Source organism: Lepisosteus oculatus, chromosome 7 (genome assembly GCF_040954835.1).
Source record: "Lepisosteus oculatus isolate fLepOcu1 chromosome 7, fLepOcu1.hap2, whole genome shotgun sequence".
NCBI lineage: Eukaryota > Metazoa > Chordata > Actinopteri > Semionotiformes > Lepisosteidae > Lepisosteus > Lepisosteus oculatus.
The window spans coordinates 30877032-30900850 of NC_090702.1; the positions used below are offsets into that span (position 1 = coordinate 30877032).

General features: G+C 36.6%; 1 protein-coding gene across 20 annotated transcripts in view; it reads right to left on the reverse strand.

Annotated features, from left to right (window-relative positions):
* Nucleotides 1-23819, reverse strand: part of nrcama (neuronal cell adhesion molecule a) — a 122037-nt gene that overhangs the window by 42641 nt on the left and 55577 nt on the right. For 12 of the 20 annotated variants that reach the window (XM_069192376.1, XM_069192385.1, XM_069192378.1 and 9 more), the window contains 3 exons: nt 4964-5161; nt 926-943; nt 85-190 (listed from right to left, as the gene is read on the reverse strand). In XM_069192376.1, coding sequence (XP_069048477.1) covers nt 85-190; nt 926-943; nt 4964-5057 — 218 coding nt within the window. In that variant the 5' untranslated portion in view covers nt 5058-5161. Of the gene's footprint in view, nt 1-84; nt 191-925; nt 944-4963; nt 5162-7640; nt 7766-23819 lie in introns of those variants that run through there. The other 8 variants (XM_069192382.1, XM_069192389.1, XM_069192383.1 and 5 more) reach the window with 2 other exon arrangements.

Below are 23819 nucleotides of genomic sequence, written 5' to 3' on the forward strand. Positions count from 1 at the left end.
ATTTAAATTGAAATAAGAGTTTTGTAGAAAGTTCCAAAGAATCTCTGCTCTGAAATTGTTACTGGATGTTGCATGATGAAGTACCTGGGATGTGGTTTCCCTTTGGCTTCACACTGGATAACAATGTTCTCTCGAGGGTCTATGATGTAGTCCTTTGGAGACTGGGCAGTGATGGTGGGAGGCTGTGGCACTGGATCAAAGAAAGAAGAATGAGATTATGTGAAATACTTTTTAACATGTCACCATAAATATTTGCTGATTGTACAAATGCATTTATAGTGACAATATACAGTAGATAGCACAGCATAAACATGTATACAGTATGTTTTTCATTAGCATCATGAATCTTTATCTAATTATATCTTTATTATAGAAATTTATCATATCTTATAAACGTCAGGAAATCAATAATTACACTCAACTGTAAAACTGTAAAAACACAGCAGAATAACATCATGCAAAGTCACATGTACAGTTATTCACACATTCTCATTATTTTTTTCCTTACAAAACTGGATAAACATACAATACAATTCAGTGCAATTTTCAGGCAATTTTCAAGACTTTTTGCTCCTGTTAAAATTTGGGAAAATAAAGGTAGTTAGAATGACCCTGGAAAAAATAAATCATTAAAACTTGATCTAATCTTGGAATTTCAGTTTGACTTTTTTGGCGACAGAAATACAAGTGGAACAAATTTAGAACTTGAGCAAAAAGATTTGAAAAAATGCTCTATAGATTCTGAATGAAAATTGGATATTTAAGCATTCCCATGACAACAAAACAACATGTGATGCATGCAAAACTAACAGCACTGCACACAAGCAAATAAATAAAATAATAAATAAAACTGAAAAAAACAAAAAGCACTGACGAAATCTGCACAAGCTTTAACAGCCACAATATGTTAACATCATGGACTTACATCCTTCCAGAACTTTTGCTTTTCCCCCCAAGAATCAGCATATAAATAAGCAGACACAGAGTAAATAAAATGAAACATTAGTATAGATAAAAATAAGATATAGGCATATTGTACACAACTCGCTGAAAAGTAGGGTTCTCATTAAAACTTATGTTGTGATCCTGTGATGCAGTCATGGACATATACACTAAACAAATCACACATCATGTTTGTTATGCTACTGTTATAATCATTATATATTATTATAACCATTCTTCTTTTGGGGGGTGTACATAGCTAAAGTTAAAATATATATTGAAGCCAAATATTAAAATATACAATAGAATATTCTCAAATTATTCACAATATTAGTATTGAGATATTTCATTAGTATCTAGTACAGTATGTAGCTTAATTTCAGATTCTTTACGAGCTTCACAGATTAATAAGGTACTTGGGATACTTAAACATTTTATATCAAGCATGTAAAATAGAAAAATGTTAGGCCTTGTAAAATACATTACAATACAATATGACATTTATTCCAAAGAACATACAACTATATATAGCTAGATAAATCAGATGGGCTCCTAAATTCTTGAAACTGGAAGCAGGCTCTTTCCTCTTAGCTTATTTTGTCAAATAATTTTATTGTTAAACCTTTAGGGTGTCATTTACATAGGGTTCTAAAGTGATTAAAGCTGTTTAAGCAAATGACAAGAGACACATATTCACAATCGCATTCACAAACCAAATAAAAACAAATTTGAAGGTGTATAAATTTACACATACTGAATACTTTAAATATTCTGAATATTATTGATGATAATGTATGCAAATTATGCAGCAGTAATAAGGATAGCAATATGTACCTGGTATTCAAAAAGACCTTAACTACAATGTGGCTAAAGTGGAAAGCAAGTGTAATAAACTGAGATTGTGCTCATAAAAGCTGCCATGCAGAAAGAATGCTGAATCTGGGCATGGAGGCACTCCTTCAACACAAAGATGCCATTAGCAAAGGAAAGAGACAGAAGAAGTGCCACCCAGGATATTTTTAAGACATACTAATAAATCCTTTACATTCTCTGTAAACCAAAAGTCAATAAATGTTCCTATATTCTTAGTCACATATGCAATCTCCTTATAACCATCCTTTACAGGGAGCGTAGTATCATTAACTGCACCTCCTGGAAAGGAACACCTACTCATGTGACCCATGCCTAAGTTAAAATCATGTGTTAATTAAATACATATAGCTTTACTAATGACATGATTTCTATTCCACATTTTGTAGGCATTTTACTTATGGTTAGCAGAGTACATGCAACTAACAAGATACTGCTTATACTCTTCTTTTGTAAGCTTTAAGTAACTTTTTGTGGACAAAAACTTTAGTTTTGCCCTAATATATCATTCATTCATTCACAAAATATATAATATATATATATATTTTGTGAATGAACATGTAAGTGAAAGAAGGAAGAATGGGGAATATTTTGGAAATAGGATTAATGTACAGTTTGCACTCCCATACAGAGCAAAGAGGTAGCCAAAGTGGATAGGGGGTAGAAGAGGTATGCAGAAAGATTAATTTGAGCCAGAGAGAGAGACAATGACTATGGTATTTATAGGTTATTCACAAAGTAATCTTGTGGGTGACTATGTAGCAGAGGTGAGTGAGATCTTGGTTGCTGTTATTCCTACCGAAATGTAATTACAATCACCATTAAATACAAAAGATTTATAGTGGAATATTTTTTTTTTATGTGAAATATTCAGTATTCCTGCTACAAGCTTTACAGTTGTCATCATGCAATTATGCCAGTAAGAAATGTGAGGTTAATAGTGGAATATGACTATTCCATTTGCAATACAGTCTAAATGCATGTAATGTAAAGTTTAAATTCCACTGTAAATGGAAGAAAATTATTCTATATAAATGCAAACAAAGAATGTAAAACATATTCTCCAATTTCTACAGAATGCAATACAGTTCAAATATGTGTGGTGTGCAAACATAGTAATTATCACCATTTTACTATACAATCACTTACTTCTTTTTAGAACAATGAATAAATAACATTCTCACACTTTGATATTTCCTCTGATATGCACAATGCTGTGCCCTGGCATGTTATCGTATAATATTATTGTATCAAAACTACTGTACCTTGAAAGCCAGAATTAACAAACATGGTAGTCAGATGTGCAATAATACAATGTCTGAAGGCTGCATTTGTCACTGGAATAGGTCATTCTGACAAGAACCAACTAATAATTAAAGAGGTTTTTAATATATGATTTGTATATCAGACTTAAGCAGAACAATACATCTTTAAATGCTACTGCCACATGCATGACTGCTATTTCTGAAAATGTAATTCAATGTAAACAGAAAAACACAACATTACCCAAAATAATGTCATGTCAAACCTGACACAGTCTCTGACATCTGTCTTTTAATATTAAGAAATCTTACTGGTACTATATTTATATATAGTAAAGATCTAAGGCATATATAAGTACATATAGTTATTTCATTTCCAAAGAACAGCTTTTGAAAAGTATATATATACAGACTATTCATATTAAGTGTATCTAATTTAAGTACATACTGTATATACACCTTTTCAATTCCATAATTCAGAACCATATGTATTGCATTTAATTTAAATGTATATCCATTAACTAATTAATTAATAATAACTAATTCTGTTACTAGTTTATACCTTAAATATGGGCAGCACCTTTAATATATAGACCCTTACCAATGAATGCTTACACTATGCAATCTTCACTTTTTTGAGTAAACTGAGAATCTCTAGGTCAAGTCCAAGGGATCTCATTAGAGACCTGTGACGAGGATTCCCCAAATGGCTGCACACAACTGGCTAAGTGCTACCAACTTTAGTTTACCTTGAGATGACCAACCAGCCTGCCACTGACCAGTTACCCCTGAGACTCAACAGCCACCAGTGAGCTCGCAGTGTCATCAATGAAAGGTACAATATGTATTGTCTTTCAGTGGATAACACAGAAAAGGTAAAACCTCACAGTTCTTCAAAGTGCAAGTAGTGAGTGTGTCAGATTGGAACATTATAAGGTCATAATTTATTTAAACAAGAAAAATGAAACACTTCCCATTAACTGAAGTGCTAAAATTGGTATTTTTTTAAGACTGTTGTACTGTGAGTAAGCTGCTGTGCATGACCTGGGAAACAATATCTAGTTTTGTTTTTGTAAATTAGTAACAGAGGCAGAACAATCTTGAGAGGATTTCAGAAACAGGTCAGAATTAAGAAAAAAAAACTATGCAGTCTCTGTATTTTATCTGCATTGCTTTCACAGACAATTTCACAGAGTATCACATTATTTTTTACAATCTGTGCAATCTGCTCTCTTTGTATCACAAACCTGAATCACAGTTAATTATTTATGATGGGTTTACAATTAAAGAAAAGAAAAATCAAACATCAACCAAAAACACAAAAGCTTCAGGTTCTTTATGTAAAATTCAATTTAAAAATTATATTGTTTTTTTTTGTACTCGCAGAAAAAACTAACACTCTTATTCAGAAGAAAGCTAATTCTGTTTAATTGTAATGTTCAATTGCATTTTGCTAGAAACGTTTCACCCACTGGGTGTTTTAATAAAGTTTTGCCAGCTTGTAGAGGGTATAGTCTTCTGAGGAGGTTTAATATCTGACAGTCCTGTTGTGCTGTACTATATATCATGCTGTATCCAACTACTGTACATATACACGTATTTCACATCTCATATCCTGTTCTAGGTGTTTCATATAAATAATTTAGTAACACAAAACATCAGTAATCCAGCTCTTCCTTCTAAATATTTATAATTCTGATAGACATGACTGTGACATTCACAAAGCCTCAATTGAAATTACTTTATATTGTATTTGTATTGATTTTTATACAAGTGGACCATTACAGGTGCCTATTGAAAAAAAACATCCAAATATATATTATATCATATCAAACTCTTACTAAAAATAAACTCATTTATACATACTGTAAATATATATTTTTACTTACGATCAAGAGGTACATCCAATGCTGCAGTTATGCGACTCAAGAACAGCATGAACAGAGCTCCAGCGGGTATTAAACATCTCTTCTTTCTCTGCATCTTCAACTACTGTTTCAAGACCTCCGCGGTCAAGCCACGTCCCTGTTCTCTCCTGAATCAGGACTACACCTTCAGGATTCGGCACATCCAGAAAAAACAGACAGCTGAGAAAGGAAGCAAAAAATAATCTCATGTTAACACTGTGAGTAGTGTCGGGTCAGGTGGGGACAAAAAGGAAATCTTACATCTATCAAGAAGAAAATAAACACTTCCATTCAGTATTTTAAAGTGAAAATCCTTTCTCTAGACAAGAATTTCCAATGTCCTAGTACAGTGACTGATGACACTGCACTGTAGGAAATGTTGTTCTTTGAGGTTGACATTAAACAGGCGTATTGATTAATTGGTTATTACGCTATTGTTATAGGACATTAGTGTTCTGGCTAATTTCTAATGCTCTGGCTAATTTCCACTTTGGGTTTGTACAATCTGGCCTACCAAAATCTTCCCCCTACTTCAACGAACTAACTGATCTGCTGTGTAGTGGGGAGGCTGGCACATATAGTACATGCTGCTCTTTAGATAGATAGATAATACTTTATTAATCCCGTAGGGAAATTTAATGGTGGATGAAGCAGGTTCCCCTAATACACGTAAAGCAATTTTGGATGAAAACAATTTCTTGCTCTCACTGGACTCTATAGTCTACAGAAAGCACAAAATGCAGCAGCAGCAATTTTTATTGGTAAAAAAGTAGCATGAATATGTTACTCCAAAACATTTTGAGCTTACTGTTAATTTAAAGGTTTCCATTAAACTGTTAAACTAAGCTACATGTCATCTAGTTTTGATATATATTGTAGCGCCCTCGCTGGGTGCCTTAGCATAAGCACACGCGGATAATGAATGCGTCACAGTGTGGTGGGAATCACCACCGGGGGATGGCCTGAGAGTCAGCTACTGTAGCTGACTGCTAGCTGACCATGGGCATGTAAATAGTTGTGTAAGAAAATATGTAAATAGCGTATTGTTGCTGTTGGCCCTGTTTTTCCCGAGAGTTATGTCCACCCTAAACATGTGTACCGGTTCCTATTGCTGACAGCATGTTAATATGGTTGCTGCTGCCTTGTTGTGACCTCAAGTTGCGAAATCAAGACTCTGTGATATAGATTATCATGTAAAGGTAAAAAATGGGATTTGTCCTGTTTTGGAAGTGATGAAAAATGACTTTAAAAAATGCACCTGAACAAGATGAATTGTTGGTATGTAACTGTTACCTTGTCTAAACTTAATGAGATGTGATCATATATACTGTTATAAGTATATATACTGTATTAATGTAAAGCTTTCTATTTTGTGATTATCTGTATTTATTTGTGAAAAGAAAATAAAGTTCTTAAAAATTGAATTGGACAAAATTCCGGGAGTAAAAAGGGCATGTGTTACTCCAAAGCTGGTGCTGGTCCTATTTTTCCCTATGTATACCCCATGGCCACTACATATACAGTATATAATGGATTAACATTATATTAAACCTGAAATTGTTCTAGTGTACATTTACAATTTACATTTACTTTGTTCTTTGTAAAATGTTTTCAAATTTATCTCTGTATGTCAGGGATATCCGATAATTCTATCAGGTGTCAATAATATGTTATTTGAGCTAAAATATTAAGTATTTGTGAGTGTTAAATGAAATATTTTTTGATAATACAGGAAATATGAAAATAAATTTCCACCATGTCCAGTTGCTCTCCAAACCTTCACAACTCCCACATCCTTCATATTCCAAGATAAAAAATAGAGGAGACAGCACTAAATTGCAATTCAAAAGTTTCAAACATTTTTGTCATTCAGAAGTCACATAAGCACTCTGACTTGAAATATGGATTTTACACATTCAGCTACAGCACTCCAGGCATGAACAGGTACTTTGCTAGAGCCACAGATTTGTGCAGTGAAGATCTCCAAATGATTCATGTTGAGGAACGAGAGAATCCACTCATTCACAGGAAGGACATACATAGGAGTCATAATAAAAAATGATATTTTTAGGAATATAGGACCAGTCTGTTAAGTACTTTTCTGCTGCAGTGAAAGATCAAGACAGGAGCTGGCATAAAAAAACAGTAGAGGTCCACAATGAATGAAAAAGTACTGGAAACCTGATGCCCTGATCATTTATTTTCAATTTCCTTTAAAGGGTCAGCATAGAAGAAATCCCCTACATCATGAAACACAATTGGTGATACAAAAAACAAAAGGCTTTAGTTTTAAAAGATGATAGCAAAGGTATGCAATATACTCCCCTTGTTCAACTGTCCTGTTGCAGGCAAACAGTTGAGAATTTAATACAATTTCCAGAGTGAACTCGTGCTACTAGGGCAAGACATCATATTATTACTAGTTTTAGTGTAGAAACTGCATGCATATTTCTATTTTATTGCATTATACACAACCTGCAGACACAACAAAACATATCCTGATAATCCTGAGAATGTCTGATTGACAACATATACTGCAGAAAGGGATATCTTAAATATAAATATATTAAATGATATCTTAAATGAACAATTCATTCAGAAATAAGAAAACTTATTCATGATTAAGGTCAAGTTCACAAAATAATAAAAGAAAACTCACCACTGATTCTGTAGGTTTCCAGGAGCACTATTCCTTCAGAAATGTACTAGCTCATGATTACATTCACATGAGTTCTGATGAGTGCAGCTAAAAAGCTGTTATTGACAAAACTGGCTTCTGAGTGCTAATATATGATGTTCTGGAGCTAAGCAAATGTGGCTGAGTGCTAGTGTGCATTTAGCCATAATAACTATTCCCTGGATAGCACAACCAGAAGGCTGGGGGATTGATCTTAACAACACGTGACTGATATTCTAAATATATTGGATTGCCAGGCTTGTGGATTCCCCGGTTTCTTCACTCACCTTCCAAAGACATGCTAACAAGGATCATTGGTGTTTGTACATCATCCCTGTGCATGTGTGAGTGTAAACATGTGTGTGTGACCTGCAGTGGACTGGCATCACATCCAGGTGCAGTCCTGACTTTGCAATCTAAGCTTTTAGGATAGGCTCTGGTTTGATTTTAGGGTAATTTTAGGGATATTAGGGTATATATCTTCAGACGATCAGTGTCTAATCTGTGTGTGTTGGGGGGGGGGGGCAATAAGATCTAGACAAGCCTCTCTCATTGCTATGTTACTTGCATTGTTGATCACTGGTACAATTTCAGAGACAAATTGTTTAGAAGATGCAATGAGGACAAATCAATTAACCTGCTTTAAAAATATACAATTACCAAACATTTGAATTTTGTTGAGAGCTTTTGTGCTTTTGTTAAGAGACTCATGAAGGGAGGTATAGAAGACAGAATTGAATACCAAATGCTAGTAGTTGGATCTATAAGAGACCCTGTATTATTATGTCAATAGAACATTAATGAGATATCAGGTTTTACAAATATACACAAAGGAACTGATAGAGAAGTCTTTTTCCCTCCCTATAGAGTCCTAGATATAAAACTCTCCAGTGACCTTTATTAACTTGTCACCATTTCAGTACTCACTATTTATTTAAAATGTAAAACATTACCAGCTCATACTCTAATTTTGAGAAACAATTCATTGACAAGCTACATTTTTTGAACTACAAGTGCAATGAGGCGAAGTGTTACCTAAAACATCGATAGGACAATGCCAATTACACTGATTTGAATGACTGAATCTGCCTTCACAAGTCATTAATTTACAGCTTGGGGGCTGACAGAGTCATTATTCAGGGAGATACAAAATGCAATTTCTTGTCACTCTGTAAATAAATACTAGAACATTCACATTAAAACCACAAAGCGATTGCTTCCTTTATTTTCATTATCATTACAGTGAAACAGAAAAGGCTATCTAATTATGTTTGATTTGATAATTGTTGTATAAGCAATGTAATGGAGTTTATTTAACTAAAGTTCAGGAGGGATGACAACAACCACACTCAATCATTCCCAGCCATCAGTGATTAGCAATCACTCTTTTCTTCCTTCCTCCACCAAACACTATAAATACCAAATGCGATATCTCTCTCCCTCGCTTGCGACTTTCGCATATTTGATTGTGTCTTTCGCATTGCACAGGCCCGTGCCTTTTCTCTTGCGTTTTGATCGCTTTCGGACCCGTAAAGTTTCTGCTCCCATGAAGAACCTTTGGCAGCACAGAGGATTCCCCAACACTCCTCGACCAGCCTGCCTTCCTACCAGCAGCGCTCATCTCCGACCAGCTCTCTCAAGACTCAACTCCTCGCTCAAGTTCACATTCTGCAATTATCGCCCCCGCCTCACCACGAATCCAGCCCTCAACGTGCGCAAAGGTTAGTCCCTCACCTCATTCCCCCATCTCACGCGCGTTTTATCCCCGGCATCCGATCCGACCCCAGACCCATTTCTCTTCCTCTCATCCTCCCCATCTGTCGCCACCACCTCTTGGCCCTGGGACCGCCTAGCCTCCTACCTCTGCCTACTCAACAATCGCCCCATGACGCCCAATCCAACACCGGGATCATTTCTCCCACTCCACACTGTTACTTCTCCGATCCAGTACCGCTCTCACTTCACGTAAATTCCATGAGCTACAGTACCATAGCTGGAGTCTGGAGCTATCCAAAAAATGCCTAGCTGGCTGGAGGGGGGCATCCATTGGGCCGGGACCCCCAGAGGTTTATTTTCTCCCAACGGGAGTTTTTGTTTTCCTCTCCACATTGCACACATAGATCTGTCATAAGGCCATCAATGCTCGCCATCCAGTTCCAGATTCCATGAGTCCCAGCAGTCATCTCCTTATACTCAATTTATTGTCTGATAGCAAGGTGTCACTTGCCATAAGGTTTACAAGCCTCCACACTTCCTTCGAGCCGGCCACTCCATCCGTCCAGGAAACCTTCATCAAAGTTAACGGCTATAAAAGGCCAAGTTGCTACTGTCTACCTTCATTTCTCCTCCCGATCACCGTGCGAATCAAGTGCAGGAGTCTCCAATTTCCACTGCTGCTTTTGGAGGACAATCACAAACAGGCCCATACCCATCCAGATAACGCCGGCACCACTAACCTATTCCAATATTAGCAGCGATTTTCCTTTCCCATCCACGAAGAGCCTACACGTTTCTCATCACTTAGACCCTGCGTCCGTTCGAATTCCCTTCCGTCAACACCTCGACGTGTATCCATAATAAGCGACTTGCCAGGCCAACAGAAGCAACCTTCCCTACAGTAAACCTATACAGAACGCAGACAGGCACTCCGACTGCCCTACCCCTGCTCAACCTATGCGCCACAGATCACGCCTTCTTTCCCTCTCCAAGCTCTTCCAAATTCTGCATTGGTGATTTGGGGTCCCGCTTGGTTCTTTTGGGGGTCCTGGCCTCCTCGTCCTACGGCCAGGAGCTCAGCCCTCAGCCAAGTGGGTTAAGACAAATATTCACTCCACAATAGTTCGTTACGCTTCGATTTTGGGGCGTTGTCATTCCTCATGAATTTTAGGAACTGTACAACATTTATGTAGGGCTTTCGGGCTCACATGGATTTGTGCTCTACACCATTGTGTACATACAGTATGAACAGTACAGTATGTATGTATACAGTACAGTATGAACATGTTGTGATATGTAGAAATATAAAAAGGTCAATATAATGTCAATAATATTTGCTATTTTTGTTTTTCAAAGAAATGGTTATTTGTTAAGAGAAAACTCATGGCGACAGCTGGGTTTGAACGCCCGACCTCAGGGTTATAAATCAGTCACTTAAGCTATCACGGCACCAAGGCAAGTCACGACAACCACTGAAACAGCCATACACATATCAATGGAAAGTCTAATACTACTGTTTGTGCAACAGTATATGAATATTATTATACCATTATTAATTTATTTAGATATGCAAATCCATATTATATTGCCTATTAATCCAATTCTAAAAGTATGCTTTTGTTTAATCCAATAACGAGTGTATTCGCAGAAAAGGTTAAAACGATCAATTTTCACAAAGTATATAAAAGTACAGTAATATGGTCAGAAGGAGCACGTAAAAACATTTAGAAATAACCACATGTAAGACTTTGATGCTTAAAATGTTTAGGGAGAAATGGAATACTGGTGTGTATTTTTTCTTTAAAATACCAATACCAGCAATATACAGTTTACATAATATGTTTATGTTCCTAAATTAATATCGTTTATGACTATCAGATGCATTATACTCCTTTTCTTTTTATGCTCAGCTGCTAACATTTCCCTTTAGTGGTCAAATTCCATATAAATATTCAATACTAAACGGATTAAAATGTGCACAGTAAAGAGTTTAAATTATCAAATCTTTTCACTACCAACCAATGCACCACGAGTGCCCCCCTCGGTCATTTTGGTCAGTCAATCACGTACCGCGGTATGCCGCGGTGGTTTGTGGGTAGATGCGTGCGGTACGGGTTTGAATGGCTGCATCTGCGCCCCAGGTAACAAATTAAACCCAGGGCCCCAACACTGTGAGGTAGCAATGCTAACCACACTGCATCACCATCCTGCCAATAAGAGAGGCATGTCGTTGTAAAACACAAAACACTACAAATAGATACTGTGAAATAATACTGCGGTTGCACCCAGTATTTCTATAATTCATGGTATATGACTCACCTTACCAAATGAATGTAACTCATTGCTCTAGACTGACATAACAGAAAGCACTGCAGAAAAGCATTGTGACTGCATACATGAGTTACAGTGATACCAAAGCAGGATGTACAGTATACAGTATGTTGGTGTCCAGACTGGCATTTTCAGTGACATCGATACACTTTTTGTTTGGGTATTGTTAAAAAAAATATATTAAGCACACATCATAAAAAAAGCACTAAAGATATAACAAACAGTTCAGGTTAGATCTTTAAAAATAGAAATGCCACCACTAATGTCCATGGAATCTTAGTATTGAATGAGATTATGTTATTAAATTTAAATTCACTGAAAAGGTAGAAATGTATCACACACTAAGGTGTCATTTTTTCAAAAATAATTTCTGAGAGGTGGCTTTGCAAAAATTAACAAATAATTTTAAATGATGAGCATTTCATACTGTAAAGATAACAGCAAAATAGAGGCGAAATGTTACCTAACACATCGATAGGACAATGCCAATTACACTGATTTGAATGACTGAATCTGCCTTCACAAGTCATTAATTTACAGCTTGGGGGCTGACAGAGTCATTATTCAGGGAGATACAAAATGCAATTTCTTGTCACTCTGTAAATAAATACTAGAACATTCACATTAAAACCACAAAGCGATTGCTTCCTTTATTTTCATTATCATTACAGTGAAACAGAAAAGGCTAATTATGTTTGATGTGATAATTGTTATATAAGCAATGTATTTTAAGAACTCAACATATTTAAACTGTTTTTTTTAATACAGCACTAACATCTAGGAGCTTTATATGAGCATCATCCTAAAACTAGATTTTAGTTTTCCTTTATAATGAAAAAGAACAGAGAAGTGATTTTTGTTTAGTTGTTTACATTAGTATATTGTTTTTTTCCAATGTTACCTGAGGCATTTAATTTCCACAGACTGCAAAACATGGACTTTTGAAATGTCAGCACATATTTTGCTTCTCTAAATGCTTTTTCTATTAAGCCTTATCTTTTCAAAATAGCCTGTTTTTAATGCTTCGTTTTTGTTTTAATTTACCATGCTATGCATCGTATTTTTCTTCATTTAATTGCTCTCAAAGGAGGGGGGAGGGGTTGAAACATGCCGAAAACAAGCTCTTACGTCCAGATCACGCGCCACTGTGACAGCTATGGTCAGTCAGCCGGCCAGGGATTCTACTCTCATCTTGCTTGAGCCTCAATACTGTAGCTCACACACACAGCAGGTGTCCTTGCAGATGTCACAGTATCAGTGTCTCATACACAGCACTCTCTGTGGTTCTCTAGCTCTATCCAAATGAAGTGCACCTGTTTGAAGAGGTCACAAATCTAGTTTGACAGGGACATATCATTGCACAAAAACTGTGGTAGCAAAATGACCACCTGAATCTCTGCAGCTGAATCAACAAACAGTACTATTACTGAAACGATGCCTAGTTGTTTGTATTATCTCAAAAGGAGAGTTCTGAAAATTATATTAAGTAATTGTAATGATGTTATCAAAGAAAAGAAAAATAAGCATTTTAAATTAAGGAAATTTATATTTCTTTGTATAGCTGAAAATCTGACATGCTTAATCTGTACAAGTAGCTGTTACAAAGAGTTGTAGGAGTTATTTTTGCTATTTTTAAATCACTGATTTCATACAAATAGGACCCGTCATTGGATATGAAGCATCCCTTTGACATTTTGTCGATTGTTTTATTGTAAAATAATAAAACTACTTAATACAAAAATAAGGCAAGCTTTTTTTTTCAATTATCACACTCGTGAATGGTTTCACAGATCTTCAAGAAGAGTTTACAGGCCTCATCACTATACTAGAGCTGTACAACACAAATTTCAATCCTGCAGTTTAACAACTGATACACACATACACCCATTCTCCAAACCTAATCGGAACGCGAAACTTTACGGAAATCAAATTTCTATTTCATGTTCAAGCTTATGACTTGTTTCTAAAGTTTATAAAATTTCCCAATATTTCTCCTTTAAGAGTAAGGGTCAAAACACAGTTATGTTTCTATTCTACTTAGTCCATTAACCTAGTAAAGTAATTAGCCAGAAAAAATTGGTACAAATTGTGAAACATTGAACATTTTGACAGCACAGATAAATTCAAGCCAATTTAAATTTCCATTGACTGCCTTTTTTAAATCACTTATGGATAAAATTATCATTTTTCCCTTTTTTTGTTTTAGATTAGCACCCCAGGTAACAAATTAAACCCAGGGCCCCAACACTGTGAGGTAGCAATGCTAACCATACTGCATCACCATCCTGCCAATTAGAGAGGCATGTCGTTGTAAAACACAAAACACTACAAATAGATACTGTGAAATAATACTGTGGTTGCGCCCAGTATTTCTATAGCTCATGGTATATGACTCACCTTACCAAATGAATGTAACTCATTGCTCTAGACTGACTTAACAGAAAGCACTGCAGAAAAGCATTGTGACTGCATACATGAGCTACAGTGATACCAAAGCAGGATGTACAGTATACAGTATGTTGGTGTCCAGACTGGCACTTTCAGTGACATTGAGACACTTTTCGTTTGGGTATTGTAAAATAATAAATAATAAGCACACACCATAAAAATAGCATAAGAAATATAACCAACAGTTCAGTTTAGATCTTTAAAAATAGAAATGTCACCACTAATGTCCATGGAATCTTAGTATTGAATGAGATTGTGTTATTAAATTAAAATTCATTGAAAAGGTAGAAATGTATCACACACTAAGGTGTCATTTTTTCAAAAATAATTTCTGAGAGGTGGCTGTGCAAAAATTAACAAATGTTAAATGATGAACACTTCATACTGTAAAGATAACAGCAAAATAGATTGTTTTACTTAATTTGGAGGTCTGAATAATGCTGACTTTGTACAAATATATATATTAATTATTCATTTCCTGTTTATAGATACAGGAGTGTAGCGGCAATGCTTGTTAATAAGACAGAATTAAGCGTTGGTATGCTGTCCTAAAGGAGGCCCCATCTCACCCTCCATCTCTGTGGTGCAGCCACAGAGAAAGTATTCATACAGGCTGATTTAAGATGTTTTCTTTTGATAAGGAACAAGCTCCCAGACGGGGATTCACTTAGCTAAGCCTGGCTATCATGATCAATGGTCATCCATTGGCGCCTATCTGTCTAGGGAGTGCCAGATGGACATCTGGACTGCATTCCTAAGTGTCAGGAGTAAGTGATTCATATCTCACCTTGATCAACCAATCAGGGACTGGTAGGGCCGAGTAACACACGTGGGACTCTGATGCCCATGGAACTTTCAGCCAATCAATGAGCTGAAGTTCCTCCAGGTAAAAACAGGCAACACAGAGAGCCTGAGAGATTCAGTGAGATTCAGTGGAGGATTCTGTGGACTTTTCTAAAGGGAATTCAAAGGAGAATTCCAGGGCAGGACGGCCCAGGAGCAGAAGGCTCCCAAGGGCAGGACATTCTCGCAGTGTGCCTCCTGACCATCCTGAGACTCAGCCCGGACAACCACGGAACGGCCAGTGTGTCCGAGTGCCAGAACTTTCCTTTGTTCTAAGAGTCTAGAGCGGAGGTTGCCAGAGAGTAACCAGAGGATCCACCCGAGGTTAGCACCAGCAGCAGGCCTCGTGAACAGGTCAGAACTGTGGACAGCTGAATCACTATTCAGAACTAGCTTCACCAGGAACGAACCTTCCTGACCTCCTGGGACCCATAGTCATCTTTTCTCTTGTGCTCAAACTTTGCTAGTTAAAGTCAACACAAACTAGCCGGTCAGTGAGCATCAGCAGCGCACCGTCGCAAGCCGCACAGCACAGCCTGGCACCGAGCCAGAGCGGGCGGATTGGACAGCAACAGCCTGCAACTGTTTCTTTGTGCCCGCAGGAGATCTGAATCCTCAGAGATTGGATGAGTATTCAACTTCACTGCATTACTGCTCAAGAATTCAATTGTTATCCCAACCAGTTGATATCAATTTAATTCCTAAGAGTTATGTACTTGTTTTGAGTATCCAATGTAGAAGTTATAACCAAGTGCATTTACGAAACGGTCTTAATGAATGATATACTGAACGTATGTCCTCTTGATATATGTAACTCTTCGTAACTGACTGAATATATACCTTTTGTATTCTGATAACCCTCTCGATAAGATCTGTTAGGTTTATATGCATATTCTATGTATTAATAAATATATCCTCGTGTATTAGTACCTGTGTGTGTGCGTTGTTTGAGTTATATCCCATGGTTGGATTCTAAAGCCATCAAAATAATCAATTTTGTGATTTACTGCTACAATTAATAATTGTCCCAGTAAATGCCCAAACCCTACAGAACTGGTGCCTTCAGAAAGCACACTACAGGAGCATGAATAATTGTTTTTCAGGATTTTGAATTACAATATGCTCTGTAGTAGTCATTCAGTCTTTGTCACGATTGTAATCCCTCCCCTTTAAGGGCGCTCCGGCTCTTTCACATTTAAGTTGATTTTGTACACCTGCCTCCTATCCAGCCCACCTTAAATGCCAGATGCTCACTCTGTTCTGGGCTCTGCAATGGAAGACGGATGCCCGGAGGCCCACCTACTACCAAGTCGCCCGCGGCCTGAGGGGCATAGGCCTCCTATCGGCGTCCTGACACAGTCGAGTCCGGGACTTGGAGTGCCTGGTCCTGTTACCCCTTTTTTATCTCCCCAACCCTTCACCGGATCATGCTCCGGTTTTTTACTTTTGTCGTGTTGTAGTCTCTTCTGGATTTCCTGTTTTTTTTTACATTTGGACTTCCCCCGGACATGATCGCCTGGACCACGCCCCCCTGAGCACCAGTGCTCATGCCCCCCTGTTCGTCAACCTGCCCAGTTCCTCGTCATCTCCACCCCGTGTCTGTTTCACTCCCTTCCTGATTCTACTCTCTGCATAGGGTCCTGAAAGACGCATAGTAACAGTCTTACTCATTGAACTGGGTTTAACTTGCAATTGGTCTGTAATCTATCAGATGTATTTAACTTTAGGCTTGATTTCTAAGCTCTTGTCACACACGATTTCCTTTTCAGGAGCCACAGAGTTCACCACTTAATTTGCAGTACAGTAAATACTTTTAAAAAACTAAAAGTATTTTCCTATTGCATCTCATTTTGTAAAACTACACTTTTTAAACTTTGTATTTTATTGAAAATGCTCAAAATAAAAACTTCTAAGTGTAAGATACATCACAGTAAATGTCAGCAAAAACTAAAGAGAAAGAAAATGAAATATGTTGAATGTATAAATATTCAGATCTGTTAACTTGGAAATTGGCAGAAGCATCATTGGCAGCAATTGCAGCCACAAATCTTTTAGGGTAAGACTCTACCAACTGGTGCAATTTGTACCATTGTTCCTGATAGATCTCCTCAAGCTTTCTGTTTGCTTTAGGGTTGCTTGTGGACAGCATTATAAGTCTATCCACAGTTGATTTAAGTCAGAACCTAGATGAGCCCTTTTCAAGAACATTCACTTTCCTGCTCTTGAGCCCCTCCAGTGTAACTTTTGCCTTGCTCTTTGGGTCAATACTGTGCTGAAGGATGATTTTTTTTCTCTGGTTTTAGGTCTGAAGAATTGTCTATTCTTTTAAGAACTTTAGAAAATTTGCAAATATGTCTACAGCAGATATAAGACCTCATTTAGACAATGTACAATTTTGGCCAGAACATTTAAAGCCAGATATTGTTCCTCTGAAATCAATACAGAGAAAAGCAATCACTGGGATCTTATTTCTAAAATGACAAAACTGTAATTTAGTTCAGTTATTATGTAATTCAGGTTATTACCATAACCTTAGATGTAATAGAAGTAAGACTTATTGGTCTATAATTGCTTGGTTCGGGCTTCTTACTCACTTATGAACAGGCACTAAATTAGTAATTTTCATATTCCTGGGTATTGCCTCTGTCTTGAGTAACTGTCAGTAGAGATGTGTTAATGCACTGTGAATAAAATATCGTGTTTCCTTAAATACAACTGTTAGAATACCAGACTCTGAAGATTTGTTTATGTTAAATGCTTCCGGTACCTGTAACACTTCTGCTTCTTCTGTGTTAATACTATTTAATATATAAAAAAATTGTCCTTCTGCAGCCTTTGGCATATTGTTAACTATTTCCTTGGTAAACATCTGAGAGATATTAATTTAAATACCTCTTCCTTTGCCTTTCCATTGTCTGGAGAATCCCTATAGATTCCAGTTGAAACTACATCAGGAAGAATTTCTTTTATTTCTGAGAAAGGAAAGGTTTATTAAAGTAAATTTGTGAAAAGGAGGTCCCTCGGTTTTCAGTGGGGAAAATCATTCCTTTGACTTAAAAGGCATAAAAGGATGAAACGGATGCTCTGTTGAAGGACACTTGAGTTGTACAAATTTATTGTACAGTATAAGACTGTTGTAACAGCAGTAAGAGGCTTTTAAAGAAATCAATTAAATTGCAGCTTTGAAGTGAGAGACAACAAAATAGCAGCCCATACTTAAAGGCTAGTATTTCTAAGCACATAAAGGCTAGTTAAGGTTAAGTTTTTTTTTTCATGAATGAAATGAAACCCGCTCACCTAGAATATACATATTCAATTTAAACAACCTTGATTTCAAGTATTAATTTCTGTATATATTTTGATGGAATGCTAGATGGAACTAGTATTGTTCCCCTTAATGCTCATTCCTTCTTATTTGTGTTCTCATTAAAAACCAGAAACAAGGCTTTTACTCTTAAAATGTAGGTTACTTTAGACTTTTTCACCATATAGCTCTACAATGACAACAATAATATAAGTAATTGTGGGCTGTCTTTTGCTGTTCCGTACACTTTTACTATTCACTTTAAATGTTATAAATTAAATTAAAAGTGCATCTAGCAAAATGAAGAAGTTGTTATTGTACTATTTAAAAAATATTTTATAAGTAAAATCCACAAACATGAAATGCTGCTTATTTAGTGAATTGCTATAATTTTCTGTACTTTAGTTTCAAGAATTCAAATTTCTTAGAGTAAGTATTCTATCAAGTCTATTACACCTGTGATACTTTCTTGTGTTGATAAAGTAACAGTAATGAAGGACTTATAGAAAGTGTATTCATTTTATTATGGTAAAGTGGTTAAGAGATTATTTTATTTACTGAAATTTTATATGCCTATATTAATTCGTTTTCACTAAAGCTCAACTCAAACTATGACATTTTTGTTTTCAAGAGTAATATTATACAGTATGTGTCTATTTTAAAGTACATTAAATTAATATACTGAAAATCTCAGGGAACATTTCTCTTATTGGGAAATAAGATGCATTCTTGGAAGTAGCAAAGGTTCACAAGGATTATACTAAAGTAATCCTCCGTAGACATACGGTAATGTAATTTGTAGAATGTACTGTAGCTGCTCTGAGTGAAGCATGTTTCTTCACTATGTTAGTACGTGTTGTTTAAATGTATTTGCATGAAAAACAAACATTAGCTTTTTTCTGCTCTGCAGCCTAGCTTTAACGCTGCATGATCAATTAGCGCTTTGCAATTTTTACAAGGCCAGCTACTTAACCATTGGCAAACTAATTGCTTCTGCACACTTGTAATGAGCACACTGCATTGCACATCCCATTGAACTCCAAGGTCACTTGGAACAAATGAATTGTGTAAAAGAATGACTGGCTGAATGGATGTGCAGAGCTGTTATACTGTTTCATTCATTCTGTTATACCAGATAAGTTTTAATTGGATAGTTGAAAGCAACAATAAATAGCAAGACAGTTTTGAAGAACCCTGTAAACCATACATTAATACAAATACTCACCAATCATCACCAATCAATCACCATTCATCCCCACCAGGCACCTTCCCCTGCAACAGAACTAATAACACACTCATTCAGGGCCCCTCAGGTCAATTCTGGATCACCCAGACGACATCCTGTACCTCCAGTAACCTCATTTACTGTATCTCCTGCAATAAATCCCAGTGATCTACATTGGGGAAACCGGAAGGTGACTAGGAGACCGCTTCAGAGAATATGTTAGGGCTGTGAAGATTAAAGATTTCTCCAAGCCCATAGATTCTCATTTCACCTCAGACGGCCATGATCACACTGATCTCTCTGTCTCTGTTCCCAAAAGAAGGGATTCTCAACTCCCATAGCAGAAAGACTACAGAAACTAAACTCATCCCAAAACTAGGTTCACACCTTCCCCCTTCTCTCAATGACCGAATTATTTTCATGTAATCTTCTCTATTCTCATGCTGGTTTTGACTTCACACCTTTCTTCAAACCTCTCCACTTGCACTTTCTGAGTGAGCTCTCTGCCCTCTCCTGCCTCCTCCCTTTTCCCATCTTTTGTTCTTCTGTGCTATTTAATCTTTGCTGTCTGCCGTGTCTTTCTCACACCTGAAGAAGGCTCCACTCTTTTCTTTTCAGCGTGGAATAAACCTTTTACTTGTTCCTTTGCAGACTACGCATGCTGACGCAGCTACCCAGCTGAACAATTAATACAGATATATAACATACTGAACAAAAGTATTTGTAATCGTTAGTAAACATTATGTAACTTTTACTTAATGAAAGAATATATACAGTATATGAGTATTTTCCCAAGGACAACCCAAATACCTATACAACACTTTGACAACAATTTTAGAATAAATACATATTCTTTCACAGAGATGTCTGCAGAGATGTCCTATGAGACCATGTTTCCTTTAGTTTTTCATTAAGTTCAAGTTTCTAGATAAAGTCAAAGTTTTAGTCCTCCCTTCTCTCTCAATATTGCCTTTGTCTTCTCAACTAATCATCTATACCCATTAGAGCCCTTAGAACAACTTATGCATCAGCAATCATTTTTTTAGTTATCGTAATTGTAAATAGATACCATAATAGTGCATTTCTCTAATTTGTTTTACTTTAAAATTTTCCCCTTTCAAGAACCATTTCATAGTCTAAAGATCTATGGATGAAGATGCAAATGTGAAAAAGTGTAGTTCTGCCCATTCCATGATTTGAAAAAAGCCACTCACAGGCACCCCCCGTTTCAGAGCTCCACTTTGTTACTACCCAGATAGCAGAGAATTCTGCTTTGCCAAAAGACCAGGGCTCACATAGTAGGAGAATTCAGTATTAGCTGGGTATTAACACACTCCACTATAACAAGAGAGACTGCTTCTGTACTCTCCGCTCCCAGAGCTAAAAAGTTGTACAGCAGTGTTTTAAAACTTTTTTTCCTGAAACAAAAATGTGAAACTTGGAATTTTCAACATAAAAATACTGAAAGTTATTTAAAACACACAATCAAATGAAATATCTTTAGTAAAAGCTTAAGGCTGTTTATAAAAGAAGGAAATAGAACTATTTACCCGTTCAACATTTCTTTAACACTGCAAGTTATTACTAATTTCAAGTAGCATTAATTCTTAAATTCAGTTTTTTTTCTGAATTTAAGGATATATTTGCGCTCTTTCTCTTCCATTAAGCAGTGAGAGAGTACTCAAGGCCAGTTTGCCCTGTAGGCAGTACAAGAAAAACAGTGCGGGGGACCGGTAATTGACTCCAGTCTGGGTAGCACAAATCACTGAGATGAAGCCAAATGTGCTTCCTGGGGCTCTTCTGCTTAGTTGGTTTTGCTGTCAAATTGAAGTTCCTATTGGGTAGATTACAGGGTAGACTAATGGGGAATTATCGATACATTTTCAGATTGCTTCACTGTCAAAGCTAAATAAGCTTTTAATTTTATTTCCTTCATGACATTAGTATTCCTCGATTAAATAAGCTTTTAATTTTATTTCCTTCATGACATTAGGATTCCTCGATTATGTTCATGTAATTTCTCTAAAAAACAAATAATAGCTGTAATTTTTATAAATTTTCTCAGAATTCACCTTTTAAAAATGCAATGTCACACACCATGGTAAAAGCACAGTCAAGTGGTATAAAGCACAGTGAAATACTGGGGAAAGGCATGACAAAGGACAGAGAAGTATACAAAAGCCTAATATGAGCAACGGGAGACCATGACAGAGAAAGTAGGAAAATCTGATGCACATTTATGGTTCTGGATTTTCATTACTTTAAATACTGAAGTAGTCAACTGTACCATTATTATCAGAAATGTTACGCTCATATTTCTATGTAACTGAGCACACTACACAGCATTTTCCAGGATTAATCCATTATTTAGAAAGTGATGTGCAGCATTTTTTTGTCAACCAACATTATTTATTTTAGAAACAACAACAAAATGCTGCTAATAATCTCCCCAACCCAGAACAAACTCCTTTGTCTAAACCCCAGATGCCCTGTCCTGGGGAACTCTCAGGTCTTCCTCAGAAACTAGGGGATGGTAGATGTAAAATGCTTTTATATTTTCTACCCTTGTCTCCCAGAGAATTTCTTTCCCGGTATCAAGGACCCAAGTAGTAGACAGTTCCATTCATGCAACATCAATAAAAGTGCCCATTGGCGCCAGGGAAAAGACTGAGACAACTGTCAGAAATGCACGATCATTATTTTGGCGGCAGTAATGCCAACAGACCCTCTTCAGCTCTGTTGTTAAGCCAACAGAGGAGTCGTAATTTGGCAGTAATACCAAAGGGTTGCAAGGAGTACTCTGCTTTAACTATATGGGCAGTGTTGCACATAATGTACACTTTCCCAAAACTCTAAAACATCTCTGTATTCCCAGACAAAATGTGCATGTGGATCGCTGGAAACACAGAGTACATTTAAGTGTACACAGAGTCAGTAACATGCATTACAATTCTCTGAGGACTTAAGTAAGACCTATGAATACAATTAAAATGTATCAGCTAGTGACCAGGATTTTCTGTTGCAAAATTCAGAATAGTGATTACTCTGAATATTGTCCCATAGGATGAGGCCTTTTACAAAAGAAAGGGCTCTTTACCATGATCCCTGATTCTCAGAGATTTACAAGGATCTCAATAACAAAGAATAATTCAAGTACACTATTTTCAAAGTCCAGTCCAGCATCCAGTGCTAGAAGTTCTGTGTCCCAGAGAGCCCTATATTCATGCATTACATAAAAAATATGTTATTTGATATATTAGAATATAATTGGATATCCTGGAAGGTATACATGATGTTATCCACAATAATGTCTAAAAAAATATTAATTCCCTTATGTGATCATAGTGGAAAGACAAATAGGCACCCTCCAGATAAGAGACCAGCATTATGAATAAGTAGAGAGTGTGAGAACCATTTTTTCTGATTTTTATATGTCTTTCTACTAGGATCCATACTGTAATTAGCTACGAAACAACAGGGTCAAAATGTACTTTGGATTGCCTCAGAGATATGCCAGACAAAAGCAGATTGTGTAGTCAGTGTGGAAAAACAGTGGAACAGTGAAAACTGTTTCCTACAGTGGCGCTAAGACACGGTAGTTCTATTATCTAAACAGTCACACCATGACTGGATGCATCATGAATGACTAGAATATAGCTTGAAATTTGGCAAGAATTACCCTCCTACAGATTTCTCATAGTATAGCATCAAAGACGTAAGATGTGGCCATCTTCCCCTCTACACAACACAGTGACCAGTGACTGTAATTTAATGCATTCGCCATTGGGAGGGGGGAGGGGATGTTTATTCATTTTAATTATATAGATATGGGCTTGAAAGGAGAGCAGATACCATTCATCATAACCATAGCTGAAGGGTTTGAGAATAATATTTTAATCATTTTCATGAAGTCTATGCCTAGCCCCATATGGTAACTGTGCAGAGATAATCCCATTCAAGATGATCAAAAGCCTTCTCAACAGCCAGTAACAGAATAGCATAAACAGAATTGTCATTGTTGTACGCATGGATGGATTGGAGAAGGTGGCAAGAATTATCTGTAGCTAGTAAAGTCCCGACAAATCCCAGCTGGTCATGATGTGATATTCATAAAGTTATCTAGTCTCTGTGCCAGTACCTTGGCATATTAACGTCAGAATTCAGTAAAGACAGAGGTTGATAGCTGGCAAATAGAGAGGGGTCCATCTTTTTTTCAGAAGCAAGGAATTTACAGTACTGTTAACATTCCTGTTTAAGAAACCACTTTCTATGACTGCCTGTATCATTTCAAGTA